General features: G+C 50.0%; 1 protein-coding gene across 1 annotated transcript in view; it reads left to right on the top strand.

Moving 5' to 3' along the window:
* Nucleotides 1-22,393, top strand: part of TRIM44 (tripartite motif containing 44) — a 511,513-nt gene that overhangs the window by 171,144 nt on the left and 317,976 nt on the right. The window contains exon 4 of the mRNA XM_086959538.1: nt 3,281-3,303. Within this exon, the coding sequence (XP_086815664.1) occupies nt 3,281-3,303 (23 nt within the window). The remainder of the gene's footprint in view (nt 1-3,280; nt 3,304-22,393) is intronic.

The following is a 22,393-nucleotide window of genomic DNA, read 5'->3' as shown; positions in this document are numbered from 1 at the left end:
TAGTAAGGTTTGCCCTATAGAAATAATACATCCATACATACATACATACTGAGGTGGGCAGATGCAGACACTTGAATGAGCAGACGTAGACAGTGAGATGGGCAGAAGTTGACATTGGAAGGGGCAGAGTGGAACACTGGTGCCGTCAGACACAGACACTGGTGCATGCAAACCAAGACACTGGTGCAGGCAGACGAAGACACTGGTGCAGGCAGACGAAGACATTGGTGCAGGCAAACCAAGACACTGGTGCAGGCAGACGAAGACACTGGTGCAGGCAGACGAAGACACTGGTGCAGGCAGACAAGACACTGGTGCAGGCAGACGAAGACACTGGTGCAGGCAGACACAGACACTGGTGCAGGCAGACGAAGACACTGGTGCATGCAAACCAAGACACTGGTGCCGTCAGACACTGGTGCAGGCAGACGAAGACACTGGTGCAGGCAGACGAAGACACTGGTGCAGGCAGACGAAGAAATTGGTGCAGGCAGACGAAGACACTGGTGCAGGCAAACCAAGACACTGGTGCAGGCAAACCAAGACACTGGTGCAGGCAGACACAGACACTGGTACAGCAGACGAAGACACTGGTGCAGGCAAACCAAGACACTGGTGCAGGCAGACGAAGACACTGGTGCAGGCAGACGAAGACACTGGTGCAGGCAGATACACATACTGTTCAGGCTGTTGCAGACAGCTAGGCTCGCAGACTGTAAAAGGCCGATGCTTGAATAGGTGGGCGTTGGGCGAGGCAAGTGCTGGAATATGTGGACACTAAGCTGGGCAGAAGCAGGAACTGGGGCAGGCAGAAGTAGACACTGTGTCGCGAAAAAGCAGACAATCGAAGTTAGTGGGAAAGACCGACACAGAAAGGTGTAGCTTAGTGAGTGGAATTTGGGTTTGGGGTGTGAATCTCAAATTTAAAAACTAAAACTTAAGTGGCATTCAAGGTGATGGAGTGAGGTGAGATTCGAGATGGGCTGTTCCCATGACCCACAGGGTCAGTACAGATGTGAATTAGGTGGGCCTTTGGGGTTGAGTTAGAGTTTGGTAGACAGGTACTCTATTGCAATGGTGACAGAGTACCCTGTCCACTAAACTCAAGTCCGATCGCCTAATTTTGAGTTGTGCAGACCGCAAGTTATACGGTGTCAGAGTAAACTTTACTCAGTTGCTGTAAAACTTTATTCGAAGATCAGACGGTAGAGCCATTGGAGGTAAGGCACTCGACCGTCAGCTCTATTTAGAGTGAGCAGTCAGATTGTTTTTTTTTTATATATCACTTACCTTCAGGTATATTCTGGCAGGGAGGGACAGAGAGAAAGAAGAAAAATGACCCCCACACCATGGGGAGTCAAAATCTTATTTCTTTTTTTTTCAGAATTTGAGAAACAAACTGCCGCTTTGAAAGTTTGTTTTTTGTAAAATAAGATACTTTGGATATGGTTTACGGACAGCGGTCTTGTTCGATGGAGCGGTCTATCAAAGTTTTCTTGAATTGTCCGGGACCATGGTAAAGGCGGTTCCTGCCAGTGTTAGAGATGTTTGCAGAGCTGGCTGATAGCTCTAGATTTGGTGGGTGTGGTAAAGGAAGTTACGTTTTTTGCTAAGTTGCAGATCCAAATATTGAACAAGTGAAAACATCTTAATGAACACAGGATGGCAGGAAAAACCAACACAGATACAGCAGATAGTCAAACCCCATCACTGAAACAGACAGACATGGAATAATAAGATATTTACTAAGATAATAGAACTAGCAGACACATACATTGAGTTAGGTAGACACAGACTCCGAAATAGGTTGACCTAGAACCGAATAATTAACCGTATTACATATAGACCTCCAAATAGACATTGAGACAAATGCACAGAAACGAATAGGTAGACATGGACACTGGGAAGGCCAGATGCCTTGGGGACTGACAGACCGTCACTAGGACAGACCGACACAGACAGTGGAAGATGAACGCATGGATATAGAAACTGGAACATAGACACTGAAACCAGGAGAGACATACTGTGTGGCAGGGAGACAGATACTGAGGTGTGGATACATCAAAGCGTACCCAGGGACCAGGGTCTGGGTCTTACGGACATGAACAGAGTCTGTACTCCGACACAAATACCACTCAGCAAACTAATGTAAATAAAACGCTCTTAGCACCAAGGGTAAAGAGGGCCAGAGGCCAACCGAAGATGCCATTTGCACGTGTACTAAAGGCCTATCTCAATCCCTGAGCTCGGATCAGTTCGGAGTCCAGTGGCTGTCACTTTGAAGGCAAAATGGAGGGGTGGAACAATCTGGGGATGGAGCCGATGCTCATGCGCAGTATCATCCTAAGGAGGAGTCAAGTGTCCCGTGACTCCCAAAGACTTTTCTACAACAAAACAAACTGCAAACATCCGGGCCCAACACTAGGTGGGCATCTATGCATAGTGTGTAACTCTGCAGCTGTACATGCCAAGAACAGATGCATACTGGTAAGTAGCATTTTTCTTACCTGCTGGCCACCGCCTTCGTGGTCTTCTGCTCATCTGCTCCTGTTTACTCCCAGCAGCCAATGCTCAGGCTCCCAGGCACCCCATGTCCAATCCGGGCTCTGCTCCCATGCTGGTAAAGCCAGGATGGGTCTGAGTGGCCTGGTAAGGCGCTGTATATCTTCTTCAGTCAGCTGTACAACATAGCTTGGTTTGGAGAAAGGCTAAGTGAGCATGTGGGTTTGGCTGGGCTGAGACAGTCGGCTAACCCCAAATGCGCACTCAGTGCCCACCATAACTCCTCTCTGATGCTGATTCTCTGTCAGGATGGTCCCGTTCCATGCCTCTGCTCAGCGACACGAAAGAAAATGATAACAAACTTGTTTAATTATCGTTTATTTTTTCTGTGCTCGCTGCGGAAAGTGCAGTGGGGCGGTGCTCCTGCGCCTAAACAGAGTAGCCACCACTGTGTACTGGAGTCCCAGACCTAGTTCATCCTTTCAGCATAAATCCTCTTGGGTGTTTCTACTTTGTACAGGTTTAATTGGGTATCATGGGCTGCAGTTTCTATGTGCCCTTTAGTTAAAGTGCCAGTTCAGTTCATGGCGTTTCTATGTGCCCTTCAGTTAAAGTGCCAGTTTAGTTGATGGAGTTTCTATGTCAGTTTGGTTGATGGAGTTTCTATGTCAGTTTGGTTGATGGAGTTTCTATGTGCCTTTCAGTTCAGGGGGTTGGTTGCTTCGTTGCCTATGATTATAACAGTGTAACTGTATTTCTCTCTCTCTTCTTCCTACAGGATATTGAGCAAGAAGTGCCCAGGTAAGTGGCCAGTGCTCATTTCCTTGGTTTCCAAAATCTCCTTTATTGTCTGAAGTTGGATGGTGCGGACGTTCTTTTAGAAAATTGACATTCTTAGTGACACTTTCCATTGATCCCAAATGTGTTACTTTTTAGGATATCTTTTTTGTCTATTTCTTTTTAAGTGCTCTAATACTGTAATCCTACACATTAAATTGTAAATTCCATATGGTTATTTTTTTCTGTGTGCATGATTATCACAACATTCCAGGTGTGTGTGCTTGGAATGAGGCAGATCATGCGTAATCGGATGTTCATAAATCAAATTCGAGATTTTTTAGCCCCAATTTTTTTTTCTCCTTACTGGTTTCGCCAGGATTTTAGTGTGCACATTTTATGATATGAACCACATATTTTTGTCAATGCATTCTCTTCTTTTGTTGCTGGAAAGCTTTAATGGTCATACATAACAAACCCCTATATTTAATGAAGAATCCATTTGCCTGTCACATCTGTCATTTATAACACTCGTATTTGAATATGTACAGAGCAATTAAATAGAAAACACCTGTGTATTCCCCCGTGCAATAAAACAGACACTGCTTTAGGTAGCTATGAATTCTTCGAAGATGACATACGAAGGTCCGAGACAATTATTGGTGATACGATCAAAACAAGCACTGGCGTTGCCAATAGGTTTCGCATTTGGAAAGTTGGAGCTATTGGTTTTGTAAATGACATTTTATATTTATATATCGTTATTGGCATTGTCAATAACAATATATAAATATAAAATGTCATTTACAAAACCAATAGCTCCAACTTTCCAAATGCGAAACCTTTTGGCAACGCCAGTGCTTGTTCATGGTAAAAGTGAATCGCATTGGCTTCGAAGCGCCTCTGTAGCCGTTGTGAACGGGTAGCATTTGCTACGAGTGGTTTTAGTTAGTCTTTTCTGGCACGTTATTGCTCTTTCTCGTCCATGTAAAGGCAAATGGCCTCGCAATGCTGGCAAATGGCCGGAGGGTAGCCGGATTGGGGCGGGAGAGCCTGGTGGGGGGGCGGGAATGCGAGCGAGGGGAGGAGAAGTGTGGCAGGCGGATTAGGGAGATGCGCGGAGGGAAGCCGGATGGGGGCGGGAGAGCCTGGTGAGGGGGCGGGAATGCGAGCGAGGGGAGGAGGTGTGGCAGGCGGATTAGGGAGATGCGCGTGCTTGTGTGGTCACGTAACCCGCTTTTGTGGTCACGTGACTCACATGCACTGTGAAAAAACCGCAGTGGTTTGACGAGCCGATGTGCTCATTGGTATTGATTTATTTAAGAACGCGCATTTGAAGACCGCTGCAAGCATCTACTTCGCTATTATTTATTTATTTGCATAACATTGCAGGTTCGCTTGGCTGTTTATCACCGTAACCTGATAGCGCTTACCACCTCGCCTGCTCATTAAACGCTTGTAGCACTGTGCTGTCTCTGTGTTGCCCTGACCGCATTTTTGTTGTACTTTTCCCCGCACTTTGAGAATCTCTGGGGCTGCCTGCTCCGTTCCGCGCTGCCGGCCATTTTGGTGTTTACCTTGTTGTTGTTTGTTGTGCCACGCCCCAATCTCCACCCCGCTCCCGCCTTCCCAGCTGACACTCCCTCCCACTAAGGCACGCTGCAAAGTTCGAGCTGTGACCGTCCTGTGCTCCACAGACACGGCCGCTCCTCCTCGCTGCTCCCCGACCTGCCTCCCCTCACAGCCTGGTATCGTTGGCCTCATCTGCTGATTGTGCTCATTGCTATTGATTTATTTAAGAACGCGCATTTGAAGACCGCTGCAAGCATCTACTTCGCTATTATTTATTTATTTGCATAACATTGCAGGTTCGCTTGGCTGTTTATCACCGTAACCTGATAGCGCTTACCACCTCGCCTGCTCATTAAACGCTTGTAGCACTGTGCTGTCTCTGTGTTGCCCTGACCGCATTTTTGTTGTACTTTTCCCCGCACTTTGAGAATCTCTGGGGCTGCCTGCTCCGTTCCGCGCTGCCGGCCATTTTGGTGTTTACCTTGTTGTTGTTTGTTGTGCCACGCCCCAGTCTCCACCCCGCTCCCGCCTTCCCAGCTGACACTCCCTCGCCCCTCCCCTTCCACCATCCACATATGACAGCTGATTTTGCGCGCAGCGTTCACGCGCAGCGACCGCGCCCAATCCACGCCGAAGGTGCGCCAAAGGTAAGCCCGTCTACGCCCGTCTGCGCCTGGACTGCGCCCAGCGCCAGACACCCTGGCCCCCCTCCCTCCCACCCCGCCCGCATTACCTACGATGCCACCACGCTCCTAGCCCTTAACCCCGGTCGCGCCCCCAACTGCGTCCAAGCCGCTCCCGGACACACCCATGGACCTTTCTCCTGCTACTCCTGCAAATTCAGCGGCACCGACAACATCTCCGCTACGACCACACCACAGACTCCCGACCCCAACCACCTACAATGCATCCTTCTCAACACCCGCTCGGTCCACAGACACGCCATTGACCTATGGAATCTACTAGACACCATCTCTCCAGACGTCGCCTTCCTAACGGAAACTTGGATGAACGCCTCCTCCGCCCCTGACATCACCATTGCCATCCCTGAAGACTATAAGATCACTCGCAAGGACCGTACCGGCCACACTGGAGGAGGAATCGCTATCGTCCATAAGAAATCAATCCGCATCTCAACCAGCTCTGACGCCAACCTCGCCAACTCCGAACACCTTCACTTCCAGATCCACATCGACCCCAAGACCACACTCAGAGGCACCCTCCTCTACAGACCACCAGGACCCCGCGCAAAATTCAGTGAAGACATCACGGACTTCATCACTCCACACGCGCTCCCCTCCAAAGACTACATCCTTCTGGGAGACCTCAACTTTCACCTTGAAAAGATCAACGACCGCAACACCACCACCCTCTTGGACAACCTCGCCAACCTCGGACTTAAACAACTGGTCACTTCCCCCACCCACATCGCAGGTCACACACTCGACCCCATCTTCACCTCCAGCAATCATGTCTCCTTCAGCCACACTACGGATCTCCTCTGGACTGACCACAGCTGCGTTCACTTCACCTTCAACAAGCCAAAACCCATCAACCACCTCCAACCAACTCTGCAAAGAAACTGGAACAAAATCACCATCGACCAGATCTCCTCATCGCTCCTTCTAAACACCCCAGCCCACTCTTCTAACCCAGACCAAGCCGCCGCTAACTTCACCCTATGGTTATCCAACACCGCCGACACCTTAGTACCACTGAAAAAACGTCAAAGCAAACCTGACAACAAGAAGGCCTCATGGTTCAACGATGATCTTAAGAAGTCCAAGAAACTCTGCCGCTCCCTTGAAAAGGCCTGGAAAAAAGACCCAACCACTAGCACCAAGGACGCCTTCAAAAACGCCACCCGCACACACCACCAACTAATCCGAAAGGCCAAGAAAACAGCATTCAAGGATCGACTTGACAACAACGCCCACAACAGCAAGGAACTTTTCAACATCGTCAAGGAATTTTCCAATCCCTCGGCCAACTCCAACGACATCACCCCCTCTCAAGCCCTCTGCGACTCCCTAGCCTCATTCTTCCACAACAAGATTGCAGACATCCACAACAGCTTCGACAACCAACCCGGAGACCAACCCGCCCAACCATATGCTGAACATTCTCCCCCCGTGAACACCCTTAACGACTGGAACCCAATCTCCACTGAGGACACCATCCGCCTGATGAACTCCATCCACTCAGGATCCCCCACAGACCCATGTCCTCACCACATCTTCAAAAAAGCAGACTCCGTCATAGCACCGCACCTCCGAGACGTCATCAACTGCTCCTTCAACTCCGCAACCTTCCCTGAGAGCTGGAAACACGCTGAACTCACCGCCCTTCTGAAAAAACCCACAGCGGACCCCACCGAACTCAAAAATTACCGCCCCATCTCGCTCCTTCCATTCCCGGCAAAAGTAATCGAGAAAGCGGTCAACAGCCAGCTCGCCGCTTTCCTCGAAGCCAACAAATCCCTCGACTCCTCACAATCTGGCTTCCGAGCTAAACACAGCACTGAGACCGCCCTCATCGCAGCAACAGACGACATTCGAACTCTACTGGACAATGGAGACACAGTCGCCCTCATCCTCCTCGACCTCTCTGCAGCCTTTGACACAGTCTGCCACAGCACCCTTTTACAACGCCTCAGTAACATCGGAATACAAGGAAAAGCACTTGAATGGATCACCTCGTTCCTCTCCGGAAGAACCCAGAGAGTCCGCCTTCCACCATTCAAGTCCGAGGCCACTGAAGTCATCTGTGGCGTACCACAAGGATCCTCACTCAGCCCACCCTCTTCAACGTATACATGAGCCCCCTCGCGACCATCGCCCGCCAACACAACCTCAACATCATCTCTTACGCGGATGACACTCAACTAATCCTTTCTCTCACCAATGACCCCAGCACCGCCAAAACTAACCTACACGAAGGAATGAAAGAAGTTGCCGAATGGATGAAACACAGCCGTCTGAAACTGAACTCAGATAAAACAGAAGTCCTCATATTAGGTACATCCCCCTCTGCATGGGACGACTCTTGGTGGCCGGAAGCCCTTGGAAAAGCACCCATCCCGACAGACCACGCACGGAACCTAGGCGTCATCCTGGATTCTTCACTCTCTATGAACAGACAAGTCAGCGCCGTATCCTCATCCTGCTTCAACATTCTTCGCATGCTCAAAAAAACATTTCGCTGGATCCCCACCGAAACCAGGAAAACAGTCACCCATGCTCTGGTAACGAGCCGACTGGACTACGGAAACACCCTCTACGCAGGTACTACCGCTAAACTCCAGAAGAAACTCCAACGAATCCAAAACGCCTCAGCCAGGATCATATTAGACATCCCGCGTAACGAACACATCTCTGGTCACCTGAAAGACCTCCACTGGCTACCCGTCAATAAGAGAATCACTTTCCGACTGCTAACCCACGCACACAAATCACTCTACGACATCGGACCAGAATGCCTCAACTCACGACTGTCCTTCTACACCCCCTCCCACCAACTACGTTCTTCCAGCCAAGCCCTCGCCTCCGTACCTCGCATCAACAAGACCACCATGGGAGGCAGATCCTTCTCATACCTGGCTGCTAAAACATGGAACTCACTCCCTACTTACCTTCGCCTTACCCAGAACCACCTAGCATTCAGAAAGCAACTTAAAACGTGGATATTTGACAAATAATCCTCCTCCCCTTCCTAAGCGCCTTGAGACCCTCTGGGTATATAGTGCGCTATATAAATTCTTTGACTTGACTTGACTTGACTTGACTCTGCTTAATAGTGCTAATGCATGTGTTGTGAACAAGCTCGCAAAAGTGTTTTTTGCATGCCCTAGCACTTCTAAACACACCAGTGAACAAAGGGCTAAGTTGCCATACAGCTAATTCCGGCCTCATTTGTACCACTTAAGTTCGCAGAGCTAGAAGGAGGGGAAGGGTGGGGGGCGGGGAGAGCCTGTCACTGTGTGCAGCTAGGTTGTGGAACCAGTTGCCCATTATACTCTGACTTCAACCAAGTTAGACAGTTTTTAGGAAGCAAATGAAAACATGGCTATTTCCGGGTCTTAACTGTTCAGTTTTTTAATACACTTCAGGGGCAGCTCTAGGCTCATGGCGGCCCTGGGCAGGGAACGTAGGTAGGGGGCTCCGGAAGAGGGGGTCTGGGCGGGGCAGAGCGCGGAGGCTAGTGAAGAGGGGGGTCAAGGTGTTTGGAAGTGGAACAGAGCCGGAGGTTGCCAAATCCTTGCCAGGGGCCACCATGCAAATATGTATCCATCCTCAGAGGATTATTATATTAAAGATATATATTGGCGTGGCGGCCCCTGGGGTTTGGTGGCCTTGTGCAGGTGCACAGCTTGCACATGCCTAAGGCAGCCCCTGTACACTTAGATCTCTTCTCTCACTTTAGCGCCAAGATAACTCGGCATTTGAGCGCTCTATAAACTGAAATCCTATCCTATCCTTCTGTAGATGACACCTGTTCCAGGCACCTTGCTTTAGTACACACCTTAGGTCAGCAAACATTTACTGACTGAAACCTCATGCCAGCTTCATAGGCCTGCTGCAGACCTGCCAATCCCGAAACTTTGTCACTGTTTGAGAAGGCCAGGTCCTGGAGGGGGCGAGGCCTGCAGGTGTACTGCCTAAAACGCCCTGGAAGGGGCAATCGAAGGGGTAGGGCAACAGAGCGGAGGCTTGGCTTACGGCCTATCACAGCCTAAGATGCCTCTCCAACAATCCTCAAGGCTTCTCCTCCTGCCTCTGCTCTTACAGGGCGGATGCAAAACCCTTAACGGGCTTTAGGGGTGGAGAGTCTCCAACAAGCGAGCTGGATAGCACTGTTTGTAGCACAAAAAGAGGATGGACGGAAAGGTGCACATTGTCAAACGTTCACCCCCAGTCAAAGATCTGGGCCTAATGCCATCGTTATTTTAATCACCAGGCAATTCCAGTTTGGACCCAGCCATATGCAAATCAGATTTAACCCTGTTCTCCATGGGAACAGTCCAGCCCGTACTGTCAAGCCAGGTCCTCCCCTGACCGAAAAACAAGCATCCTGGCACCGGTTTCAGGGCATCACCCCTCATCAGTCAGGCTAGCTTGAAACTATTGGCGTAGAGAGCTCGGGATCCATGTCCGGGCATACCCATCCCACTTAGGGTGAAAATGCAACCCAAAAAGCACTGTTTGTAGAACTTTCCATGCACTCTTTGGTCACCATGTGAGTAGCTGATCACCAGGCCGTGTATAGTGTGCCCATATCATCTGACACTATTACACTGGCCGAGTTGGCCTGTTTGTTGCTGTCATTGGCATTCCCTTAAAAGTGCTCTTAAAAGTCATGACAAGAGACAACACCCTCTGCATCCGTTCCAATGTATTTAGTTACATTTATAAAGCACTTCATACCGCTGACAAGGCATCCTAGTGCGCTTGCTGATGGGTAGCATGTTAATCCATGGACATACCGGAGTGTTTGCCGTATGGTCTATATAGGTAGTGGTTCATTGTTTCGCATATGAATCGGAGTTTGCGGTTATTGTATTTTTGTCACCGCACTGTGACACGTATTCAGTAAAAAGAAGTGAGAGGCTGTAAGCTTTAGACGCTATTGTATGATGGCTAGAAAGAACATGAGTGAAGTGTGGCCTATGTAGGCAGTGTTTTGGCGTTGTACATACGCATGGGTGTAGTGTGAGAATTGGCACAGACACGCACAAGTGTTTTACTCTTCTGTACTTTCACAGCCACAATTCTTGAACCTTTGTGTTTATTGGTGTACACTGTGGTTAGTAAACCTTATACAAAGATCTCATCATGCTCGTTCTACGCCAGTCCTGGTATTTCTAGAACATTTTTAGGGTACAGGTTCTGAATCTATTTCAAGGTTTTGGTTCTGCCCAAAGCACATGGTGAAGATGGCTGAAACACAAAGAGATCTGTGTAGATTCTTGAAGATGGCTACCCTTTTTATTAACACTTATTTGTGGACCCTCCTGTTCTCCAACCACAGCCTTACTTCATTTGACAAATGCTTCGGCTAATTTTTTTATTGAGGATTTGATGAAACCTGAAGTGGGGAACCCAAGACTACTACTTTTTCAGATTTTGTTTATTTGTTTGGTTCCGCTTTCCAGTGATTGTGGCAATAAACACCAAGTGATACCTTTCTGTAGCTGTCTTACAAGAGACAAAAACGCGTAATACTCAAGTGGGCAGAGAAGTTGGGAAATGAATGTAAACACGAAGGTTAGTCTTAAAGCATAACTTACTTGCAAAATAAATTTTCAATGAGGTAAACGATTAATTGCAGGTTTAGCTTCAAGGACAAACAAGCGTTGGCAAAGCCAATAGGTCTGGTCTTGATTTTGATCTCTGAATAAAACATTAGACAAAAGCCTGCTGCAGTGGGGAAAAAACCCAATTGATTTAGCTGAGATATAGAACTTAATGTATGATGAACCGGTTCAGTTTTGAGATGTAAAGTAATCTCTTATGTATTTGAATGAAAGCACTACATAAGAGGTGGAATGGTAAATCAAAGAGCCAATAGCATGAGGTGAAAAGGTCATCATACTCCTCTGGGCGTAGCCAAGGTACTCTTTCTGTATATTGCATACAACTGGTAACAGTAGGTCTTGCAGACAACTGTCGAACCCGATCTAAAAACATATTCTGCATAAGATGAGCCCACGCATCCTTTCTAAATCGGTTACTGACCTCCTCAATGTACCCCTTGCGCACACCTATAGATAGGTATACAAGATTTCTTTGTAGCTGCACAATCCTCTTTCTAGTAAAAATTGATGTCAACCTCCATAGATATACTTGGGGCACATGTCATTCACTCTTGGCTTTTTAGGAAAGAGTAAGTTGCATTCTAGGACTCACTACTGCTTCTTGTTTTACTATTTGGACCACTGGTGTGAAAACCCCAGGACGTAAAGCGATGTTTGATAACAAGCCAGGATTGGTGGATGTTGTCACACTAGACCTGGGCCTGCTTGCCAGGTGTGAGTAAGAAGAAAGGGTGTGAGACATTCTGTGGCTCGTACTCCTACCTGATGGTGCACACTTGTCACTGACTGACTCGTAGCCCACGTGTCTTACTCACTTGTCTGTATATTGCACTCAATACCCATGTACATCCGGGAACTACTTCTTTACTCGTCTCTTGCATTTCCACAGCAATTAATGGTTCCAGGGATATGTGGAATAAATAATTGCTTCTCTCACTACTCACTGAGTACATTTTTTACATTATCAGGTAGCGGCGTTGCATGCGGATGGAGGAGCTGGGAATATACTGCTAGGATTCTCATCTCTCATAAGACTTACCAGATCTTCCTCCTTTGTTGTTTTAGGACTGGTTGTCATGAAGTGTGTTACTCTTTAGAAATAAATACATTCTGCCCACCTTCAAGCTTTTTAGGAGAAGAGCTCGGACTGTCTGGACATCTGTTTTAAAATGAGTTTGATATATTAATAGCGCCTTGAAGCAGACAAATACAGCAAGTGTAACAGTTGCCTGCTTGCTGCAACTAGAGTCCTCCAGAACTCATAGCAGCAGTTTTTAAATCACAGTAGAAGAGGCTGCCCTTATCCCACCAGCAGGGGTATCTTCTGCTCAAACTGTGCAGCAGGTATTCCCCTCTAGCGCTTCAACTGTAGGGGAGTGAGGCAGAGCGGTCCAGGGCTTATCCAGCGGACGCAGTGAGTTACAGACTCAGAACATAAGGCGAGTGAGGCAGAGCGGTCCAGGGCTTATCCGGAGGACGCAGTGAGTTAGACTCAGAAAAACAAGCGTGTGAGGCAGAGCTGTCCAGGGCTTATCCAGAGGACTCGGTGAGTTACAGACTCAGAACATCAGGCGAGTGAGGCAGAGCGGTCCAGGGTTTATCCACAGAATGCAGTGAGTTACATATTCAGAGCAACAGACGAGTGAGGCAGAGTGGTCCAGGACTTATCTGCAGGATGCAGTGAGTTATAGACTCAGAACATCAGGCAAGTGAGGCAGAGCGGTCGAGAGCTTATCCAGAGGACGCAGTGAGTTAGACTCAGAACAACAGGAGAGAGAGGCAGAGCGGTCCAGGGCTTATCCGGCGGACGCAGTGAGTTACAGACTCAGAACATCAGGCGAGTGAGGCAGAGCGGTTCAGTGCTTATCTGCAGGATGCAATGAGTTACAGACTCACAACATCAGGCGAGTGAGGCAGAGCGGTCCAGGGCTTATCCGGAGGACGCAGTGAGTTACAGACTCAGAAAAACAAGCGAGTGAGGCAGAGCTGTCCAGGGCTTATCCAGAGGACTCAGTGAGTTACAGACTCGGAACATAAGGCGAGTGAGGCAGAGCGGTCCAGTGCTTATCCGGAGGTTGTAGTGAGTTAGCCGCAGAACAACAGGTGAGTGAGTCAGAGCGGTCCAGGGCTTATCCGGCGGACGCAGTGAGTTACAGACTCAGAACATCAGGCGAGTGAGGCAGAGCGGTCCAGGGCTTATCCGGAGGACGCAGTGAGTTACAGACTCAGAAAAACAAGCGAGTGAGGCAGAGCTGTCCAGGGCTTATCCAGAGGACTCAGTGAGTTACAGACTCAGAACATCAGGCGAGTGAGGCAGAGCGGTCCAGGGCTTATCCGGAGGACGCAGTGAGTTACAGACTCAGAAAAACAAGCGAGTGAGGCAGAGCTGTCCAGGGCTTATCCAGAGGACTCAGTGAGTTACAGACTCGGAACATAAGGCGAGTGAGGCAGAGCGGTCCAGTGCTTATCCGGAGGTTGTAGTGAGTTAGCCGCAGAACAACAGGTGAGTGAGTCAGAGCGGTCCAGGGCTTATCCAGAGGACTCAGTGAGTTACAGACTCAGAACATCAGGCGAGTGAGGCAGTGCAGTCCAGAGCTTATCAGGAGGCTGCAGTGATTTAGACTCAGAACATCAGGCGAGTGAGGCAGAGCGGTCCAGGGTTTATCCACAGAATGCAGTGAGTTACATATTCAGAGCAACAGACGAGTGAGGCAGAGTGGTCCAGGACTTATCTGCAGGATGCAGTGAGTTATAGACTCAGAACATCAGGCAAGTGAGGCAGAGCGGTCCAGAGCTTATCCAGAGGACGCAGTGAGTTAAAGACTCAGAACAACAGGAGAGAGAGGCAGAGCGGTCCAAGGCTTATCCGGCGGACGCAGTGAGTTACAGACACGGAACATTAGGCGAGTGAGGCAGAGTGGTCCAGGGCTTATCTACAGGTGGCAGTGAGTTACAGACTCAGAACATCAGGCGAGTGAGGCAGAGCGGTCCAGGGCTTATCCGGAGGACGCAGTGAGTTACAGACTCAGAAAAACAAGCGAGTGAGGCAGAGCTGTCCAGAGCTTATCCAGAGGACTCAGTGAGTTACAGACTCGGAACATAAGGCGAGTGAGGCAGAGCGGTCCAGTGCTTATCCGGAGGATGTAGTGAGTTAGCCGCAGAACAACAGGCGAGTGAGGCAGAGCGGTCCAGGGCTTATCCATAGGACGCAGTGAGTTACAGACTCAGAACATCAGGCGAGTGAGGCAAAGCGGTCCAGGGCTTATCCGGAGGAGGCAGTGAGTTACAAACTCAGAACATCAGGCGAGTGAGGCATGGCGGTCCAGGGCTTATCTGGAGGATGCAGTGAGTTAGATTCAGAACAACAGGCGAGTGAGGCAGAGCAGTCCAGGGCTTATCCAGAGGATGCAGTGAGTTATAGACTCAGAACATCAGGCGAGTGAGGCAGAGCGGTCGAGGGCTTATCTGAAGGATGCTGTAAGTTACAGACTCACAACATCAGGCGAGTGAGGCAAAGCGGTCCAGGGCTTATCTGCAGGGGGCAGTGAGTTACAAACTCAGAACATCGGGTGAGTGAGGCAGATCTGTAGGACGCAGTGAGTTACAGACTCAGAACATCAGGGGAGTGCGGCAGAGCAGTCCAGGGCATATCTGGAGGACACAGTGAGTTACAGACACGGAACATCAGGCGAGTGAGGCAGAGCGGTCCAGGGCTTATCCGTAGGACACAGTGACTTACAGACACGGAACAACAGGTGAGTGAGGCAGAGCAGTCCAGGGCATATCTGGAGGACACAGTGAGTTACAGACTCAGAACATCAGGCGAGTAAGGCAGAGTGGTCCATATCTTATTCGGAGGACGCGGTGAGTTACAAACTCAGAACAACAGGCACGTGAGGCAGCGCGGTCAAGGTCTGCCCCCGTCCACGGCCGAACGGTACCAGGCGCCACACATTATGCCCGTTTTTTAACCTACTCTGCACCAGACCTTAAATCAATACAAGGGATTTGGCCCATCTGCCTCACACCAAGGCTAAACTAGACACACACTTACTTTTATTCTATGGGAACCCCCTCTTCGAAAGCCCATTTAAAGCCTCTGACCAAGAGCCAATTTCCAAGGATCAAAGCAGGCTTCCACTAACTATCTACACACATCAGGCGTCAGAGGGACTTTCAGTACACACGCTCTATGGTGATGAAACACCAACTTGAGGTGTTTTGCCTTTTGGATGCTGAAAAACCAGACATCCTCCTCCTCTCTGAAACATGGCTGACAGTGGATTCTGGCTCTGATATCCTCACTGCACTGGTGGAGGGGTTGCAGCTATAGTCCACCAGAAACATAAATTTACATTACTAATCTCTCTGGGTATCCCCTCAGTTGATAGTCTTCTACTACAATTTGAGTCCCATCATTCTCCGTTCATCTGTGTCTCATTCTATACCCCCCCATATCATATGCCCACATTTCCCCAGCTGCTGGGTGATATGATTGCTGAGGTGATGGTCAACAACGCTCGAATTTTGATCATTGGTTACTTCAACTTCTGGCCTAACGACTCACGAGAAAGCCCCTGTTCCATCGAACTTGCCGAATTTTTTGTAGGAACGAATTGCACCCAACACTAAAGGGCATAAAGGGTTTGGAGTGCCAACTTGGTAATTTCCCATCCACAGGTTCTTCCATGCATACGGTCTGACCACTACCTTATTACCTTCTTTATCCCTAACGTCTGTCTAGACAACGCCCCTCTGCCTGGCAATTTTGTGGCCAGAAACTGGCATCGAGCGGATATTGATGAACTCTGCTCCCTGCTAACTGTCTCGGCCCCTGTTGTCCCAGAGGAGTCTCCCAGTACCCAAGCGGAAAATATTAACATCGGGCTGGATACGTCCAGGGACAGATTAGTACCACTGAGGAAAGTCAAAACAAAGGGGACTCATGATGCCCAACACTGGTTTTCGGCAGATCTAAAAGCAAAGAAACTAACCTTGAGGAAGGCAGAACGCAAATGGTGACATGACTATAGCCCTAATCAAAAGGCTGTTTTTGTGTCTCTATTAAGAGACTACAACACAACTGTCCTTCAAACTAAGGCAGAATATTTTTCTTCTAAAATATTAAACTCTACTAATAAAGCGTAGGACATCTTCTCTATAGTAGATCAACTTTCCAAATTAGACCGAGTCATTGCTAAACCTGTTCCATCGCAATCGCTATGTGACTCGCTCAATACCTTTTTTATTAAGAAAATTGATGCTATCAAAGCCAGCTTCCCCAAATCTACTACACCCCTGGCTTCCCACAACTTTTGCACGAATTCAGTGCTTTTAGATCACATTCCACCCATTACTAGAGATGCCTTCCTTGCCCTACTCAAAAAAGTTGGATCTGGCTCCCCGACGGATATCTGTCCTCCCTATATCCTTCGGGAAAAGTTTTCACGCTGTCCGGATCCTCCTCTACTGCTTCTTAACAACTTCCTTGCCCAAGGGACTGTCCCCAATCTATTTAAGATGGGGGAAGTTGTCCTCATCCTTAAGAAACCCAGCCTTCACCCACTAACACCCGGCAGTTACCGCCCATCTCCCTGCCATCCTATCTGAGTAAGGTTTTAGAAGTCCATGTTGTCACCTTTTTTAGCTCTTTTGTAGAACAGATTCACTATCTGGACTCTCACCGGGCAGGTTTTAGACCTGAACACTCTACCAAGTCCGTTATCTTGGCAGTTATGGATGAACTGAGAAAAGGGGCCGACCAGGATACTACCCAGGCCCTATTGCTTCTTGTTCTGTCTGCTGCCATCGACATGGGGATTCAGGGTTTGTCTTTGAAATGGACTACCTTTCTTAGCAATCGCTCTCAAACGGTACACCTGGCTAACTTTAGGGCAGAGCAAAAAAAAAAATGGACTTGTGGGGGCCCACAGGGCCCTTCCCTTTCAACCTTACTTTTCAATCTGTATGTTCTCCCCTTGGTCTTGGCCCTGCGTAAAAGAGAGGTAGTAGTCTTCAATTACGCTGACAACCTTCACCTGGTATTTAACATCGACGCTTCCGCATCATCTGTGTTCAGCTTCCAATCTACTATGAATTTCAACAGGGATTGGATGAATACCAATCAACTTAAGTTAAACCCAGACAAAACGGAGCTGATCCTTACTAGCGAGCTGGCCAACCCCAGGAATTTCAACTTTAGGCCACCGTCACTAGGTAGCCCCCCCTTCCAGCCAGCTCAGTAAAAAGCCTGGGAATTGTTATCAGCCATAATTTAACCATGAAGGATCAGATTAGCTCAGTGCTCTCTGCCTGTCCAGGGCTTACCCAGTGGACGCAATGAGTTACAGACACGGAACATCAGGCGAGTGAGGCAGAGCGGTCAAGGGCTTATCCGGAGGACGCAGTGAGTTAGACTCAGAACAAAAGGTGAGTGCGGGCAGAGCGGTCGAGGGCATATCCGGAGGACGCAGTGAGTTGCAGACTCAGAACATAAGGTGAGTGAGGCACAGCGGTCCATGGCTTATCCAGAGGTCTCCGAACATCAGGCGAGTAAGGCAGTGTAGTCCAGAGCTTATCGGGAGGCTGCAGTGAGTTAGACTCAGAACATCAGTGGAGTGAGTCCGAGCGGTCCAGGGCTTATCTGGAGGACGCAGTAAGTTACAGACTCAGAACATAAGGCTAGTGAGGTAGAGTGGTCCAGGGCTTATCCAGAGTACTCAGAACATCAGGCGAGTGAGGCAGAGCTGTCCAGGGCTTATCCAGAGGACTCAGAACATCAGGCGAGTGAGGCAGAGCGGTCCAGGGCTTATCTGGAGGACGCAGTGAGTTCCCGATACGGAACATCAGGTGAGTGAGGCAGAGCAGTTCAGGGCATATCCGGAGGACGTAGTGAGTTACACACTCAGAAAAGCAGGTGAATGAGGCAGAGCAGTCCAGGGCTTATCCGGAGGACGCAGTGAGTTAGACTCACAACAACAAGTGAGTGAGGTAGAGTGGTTAAGGGCTTATTTGGAGGACGCAGTGAGTTGCAGACTCAGAACATAAGGCGAGTGAGGCACAGCGGTCCATGGCTAATGCAGAGGTCTCAGAACATCAGGCGAGTGAGGCAGAGCGGTCCAGGGCTTATCTAGAGGACTCAGTGAGTTACAGACTCAGAACATCAGGTGAGTGAGGCACAGTGGTCCAGGGCTTATCTGCAGGATGCAGTGAGTTACAGACTCAGAACAACAGGCGAGTGAGGCAGAGCGGTCCAGGGCTTATCAGGAGGATGCAGTGAGTTACAGACTCAGAACAGCAGGTGAGTGAGGCGGAGCGGTCCAGGGCTTATCAGGAGGACACAATGAGTTACAGGCTCAGAACAGCAGGCGAGTGAGGCTGAGCAGTCCAGTGCTTATCCGGAGGATGCAGTGAGTAACAGACACGAAACAACAGGTGAATGAGGCAGAACGGTCCAAGGCTTATCCGGAGGACGCAATGAGTTACAAACTCCGAACATCAGGCAAGTAACGCAGAGTGGGCGAGAGCTTATCTGAAGTACGCAATGAGTTAGAAACTCAGGACTCTACCAATGTTAAAAGAAAAACCACATTTGTACACACAAATCAAAATTCTAAATATTAAATTACGAATGTATATTATGGAAACCAGACCTCTTTAGACACGCTTGGACAACAAAAATCTGTAAGAAGATGTTTGAGTATAAAATAATGTAATACACCTTCTTTGGTGTTTGTCATAGAGTTTACAATATAAAACTAGTCCCTGCTGTCTTTGTTGTGGAGTTGTAACATGCACGGGGCCTTCCTTCTGTATTTCACACTTGTTCTACAACAATGACTTGGTTATTCCTACGAACTGGAACTACTTTATGAGTGTAAATAAAAATATCTTTAATGGAGGAGGGAATTTCCTTGTCTCAATATGCATTTAAAGCTCTTTTTGGTACTATACAAACTCTGACACGACAGTTGTAGCTATCTCTAGCCGTACCTAAAAACATGTGTGAGATGCTATATGAGATTTATGATCATGTTACCTTGTGGGCTTTCTGAAGCTGCCCACCCCAGCACCCTGAAAGTAGCAGGCTTGCTGGGGTGCTACGTGTAGGAGAGTAGGGTCTGCTTCCTATGGTCACCCCCCTTTTTTGCTGTCAATCAATCAATCAATCAAACTTGTTAATCGCGCTACTCACCCGCTAGGGTCTCAAGGCGCTGGGAGGGGGGGGGGAGTCGCTACTGCTCGAACAGCCAGGTCTTGAGTTGTTTCCTGAAGGAGAGATGGTCCTGGGTCAGCCGTAGGTGGGTGGGGAGGGAGTTCCATGTCTTGTCCGCCAGGTAGGAGAAGGATCTTCCTCCGGCGGTGGATTTGCGAAGGTGAGTGCAAGGCTGGCTGATCGGAGCTGGCGGGTGGGTGTGTAGAATGTGAGGCGGCTGTTGAAGTATTTCGGCCCCATGTTGTGGAGAGCCTTGTGTGCGTGGGTGAGGAGTCTGCACGTGATCCTCTTGTTGACGGGGAGCCAGTGCAGGTCTTTTAGATGGGCAGAGATGTGGCTGTTACGAGGGATGTCCAGGATTAGTCGTGCACAAGAGTTCTGTATGCGCTGGACTCTTTTCTGGAGTTTGGCTGTGGTTCCAGCGTAGAGGATGTTCCCGTAATCCAGGCGCCTGGTGACGAGGGCCTGGGTGACCGTCTTCCTGGTTTCGGTGGGGATCCCCCGGAAGATCTTTCGGAGCATGCGCAGGGTGTTGAAGCAGGATGACGAGACAGCGTTGACTTGCTTGGTCATCGTGAGGGAGAAGTCCAGGATGAAGCCCAGGTTTCGTGCATGGTTCGTTGGCTTAGGTGTGATGCCCAGGGCAGGGGGCCACCAGGAGTCGTCCCAGGCAGAAGGGGATGGTCCCAGGCTGAGGACTTCCATCTTGTCTGAGTTCAGTTTCAGACGGCTGAGCTTCATCCATTCTGCGACGTCTTTCATTCCTTCCTGGAGGCTGGCTCTGGCGGTGGCGGGGTCGTTGGTGAGGGAGAGGGTCAGGCGGGCGTCTTCGGCGTAGGAGATGATGTTTAGGTTGTGTTGGCGTGCGATGGCTGCGAGAGGGCTCATGTAGACATTGAAGAGGGTGGGGCTGAGTGAGGATCCACTGCACTGGCTCCCGGTCAACAAGAGAATCACCTTCCGATTCCTCACCCACGCATACAAAGCCCTACACAACCAAGGCCCAGGATACCTCAACAGCCGCCTCAACTTCTACGCTCCCAAACGCCAGCATCGATCGACCGGCCACGCCCTCGCCGCCGTCCCCCGCATCCGAAGAGCCACCACAGGGGGACGGTCCTTCTCCTACCTCACCGCCAAGACATGGAACTCCCTCCCGACCCACCTCTGCCTGACCCAGGACCACCTCGCCTTCAGGAAGCAACTCAAGACCTGGCTGTTCGAGCAGTAGCAGACCCCCCTCCCCAGCGCCTCGAGACCCTCTGGGTGAGTAGTGCGCTATATAAATGCTTTGATTGATTGATTGATCCTTGCAGAACGCCGCAGATGACTTCGGTGGCCGCGGATCGGAATGGGGGGAGGCGGACTCTCTGGGTTCTTCCGTCGAGGAACGAGATGATCCCATCTAGGGCCGCTCCTAGGATACCGGTGTTGCTGAGGCGCTGTATCAGGGTGCGGTGGCATACGATGTCGAAGGCTGCTGAGAGGTCTAGGAGGATGAGGGCAGCAGTTTCCCCGTTGTCGAGCAGGGACCTGATGTCGTCGATAGCTGCGATGAGAGCGGTCTCGGTAATGTGGTTTGCTCGGAAACCGGACTGTGAGGGGTTGAGGGATCCGTTTGTCTCGAGGAAGGCGGAGAGTTGTTTGTTGACGGTCTTCTCGATGACTTTGGCCGGAAAAGGGAGCAGCGAGATGGGGCGGAAGTTCTTGAGGTCCGTGGGGTCCGCGGTGGGTTTCCTCAGGAGGGCGCTCAGCTCTGCATGTTTCCAACTCTCCGGGAAGGTGGCGGATGGAAAGGAGCTGTTGATGATGTTCCTGAGTTGGGGTGCGATGATGGAGTCAGCTTTGTTGTAGATGTGGTGTGGGCAAGGGTCGGTTGGGGAGCCGGAGTGAATGGTGTTCATCAAGCGGGTGAGGTCTTGCGAGGGTGTGATGTCGTTGTTGCAGGCGCTGGGATTGGAGAGCTCTTTAACGATGCTGAAGAGTTCCTTGCTGTTGTGGGTGTTGTTGTCCAGACGTTCTTTAAATGTTGTCCTTTTGGTGGTGCCGATCAGCTGGTGGTGTTCGTGGGTGGCGTTCTTGAGGGCTGTCATGTTTTCTGTCGTCTGGTCGTGGCGCCAGGCTTTCTCGAGGGTGCGCCAGGTTTTCTTGGAGTTTTTGAGGTCGTTGGTGAACCACAAGGCTTTCTTGCTGCAGGGTCTGCTGGGAGGGTTCTTCAGTGGTGCGAGGTTGCGGGCTGCTACGTTGGGGTCTCTCGTGTTGGTGGGAGGGTTCCGGCTGAGGGAGGTGGTGAGCTGGTCGGCAGTGATCTTGCTCCAGCTTCTGCGGGGAACCTGTTGCGGGTGGTGGTGGGCCGTGGTTCTCCTGAAGTTGAAGTGGACGCAGCTGTGATCTGTCCAGTGTAGTCCGGTGGAGTGGCTGAAGGAGATGTGCTTGCTGGAGGAGAAGAAGGGGTCAAGCGTGTGGCCGGCGTAGTGGGTGGGGTTTTTCACCAGTTGCTTGAGTCCGAGGTTGGCGAGGTTGTCCAGCAGGGCGGTGGTGTTGCAGTCCTTGTTGTTCTCCAGGTGGAAGTAGAGGTCCTCTAGGAGGATGTAGTCTGAGGAGGGGAGGGCGTCAGACTGACTAAGTCTGCGATGGCTTGGCTGAATTGTGTGCGTGGTCCTGGGTGTCTGTAGATTAGAGTGTCTCTGAGGGTGGTCTTGGGGTCGGTGTGTATCTGGAAGTGAAGGTGCTCGGCGGCGGTGAGGGTGTCGTCGGAGTTGGTCGTGATGCGGATGGTGTTTCTGTGGACAATGGCGATGCCTCCTCCGGTTTGGTTGGGGCGGTCCCTCCGGTTGATCTTGTAGCCATCCGGGATTGCTATGGCGATGTCGGGGGCTGAGGAGGGGTTCATCCAGGTTTCTGTGAGGAAGGCGACGTCTGGTGAAGTTGTGTCGAGGAGGTTCCAGAGTTCGACGGCGTGCCTGTGGACGGAGCGGGTGTTGAGCAGGATGCACTTGAGGTGGTTGTTGCTG

This window comes from Lissotriton vulgaris, chromosome 2_2 (assembly GCF_964263255.1).
Source record: "Lissotriton vulgaris chromosome 2_2, aLisVul1.2, whole genome shotgun sequence".
NCBI classification, from domain to species: Eukaryota; Metazoa; Chordata; class Amphibia; order Caudata; family Salamandridae; genus Lissotriton; species Lissotriton vulgaris.
The sequence above is the reverse complement of the archived record's forward strand: the minus strand, read 5'-3'. Positions and strand labels throughout refer to the sequence as shown.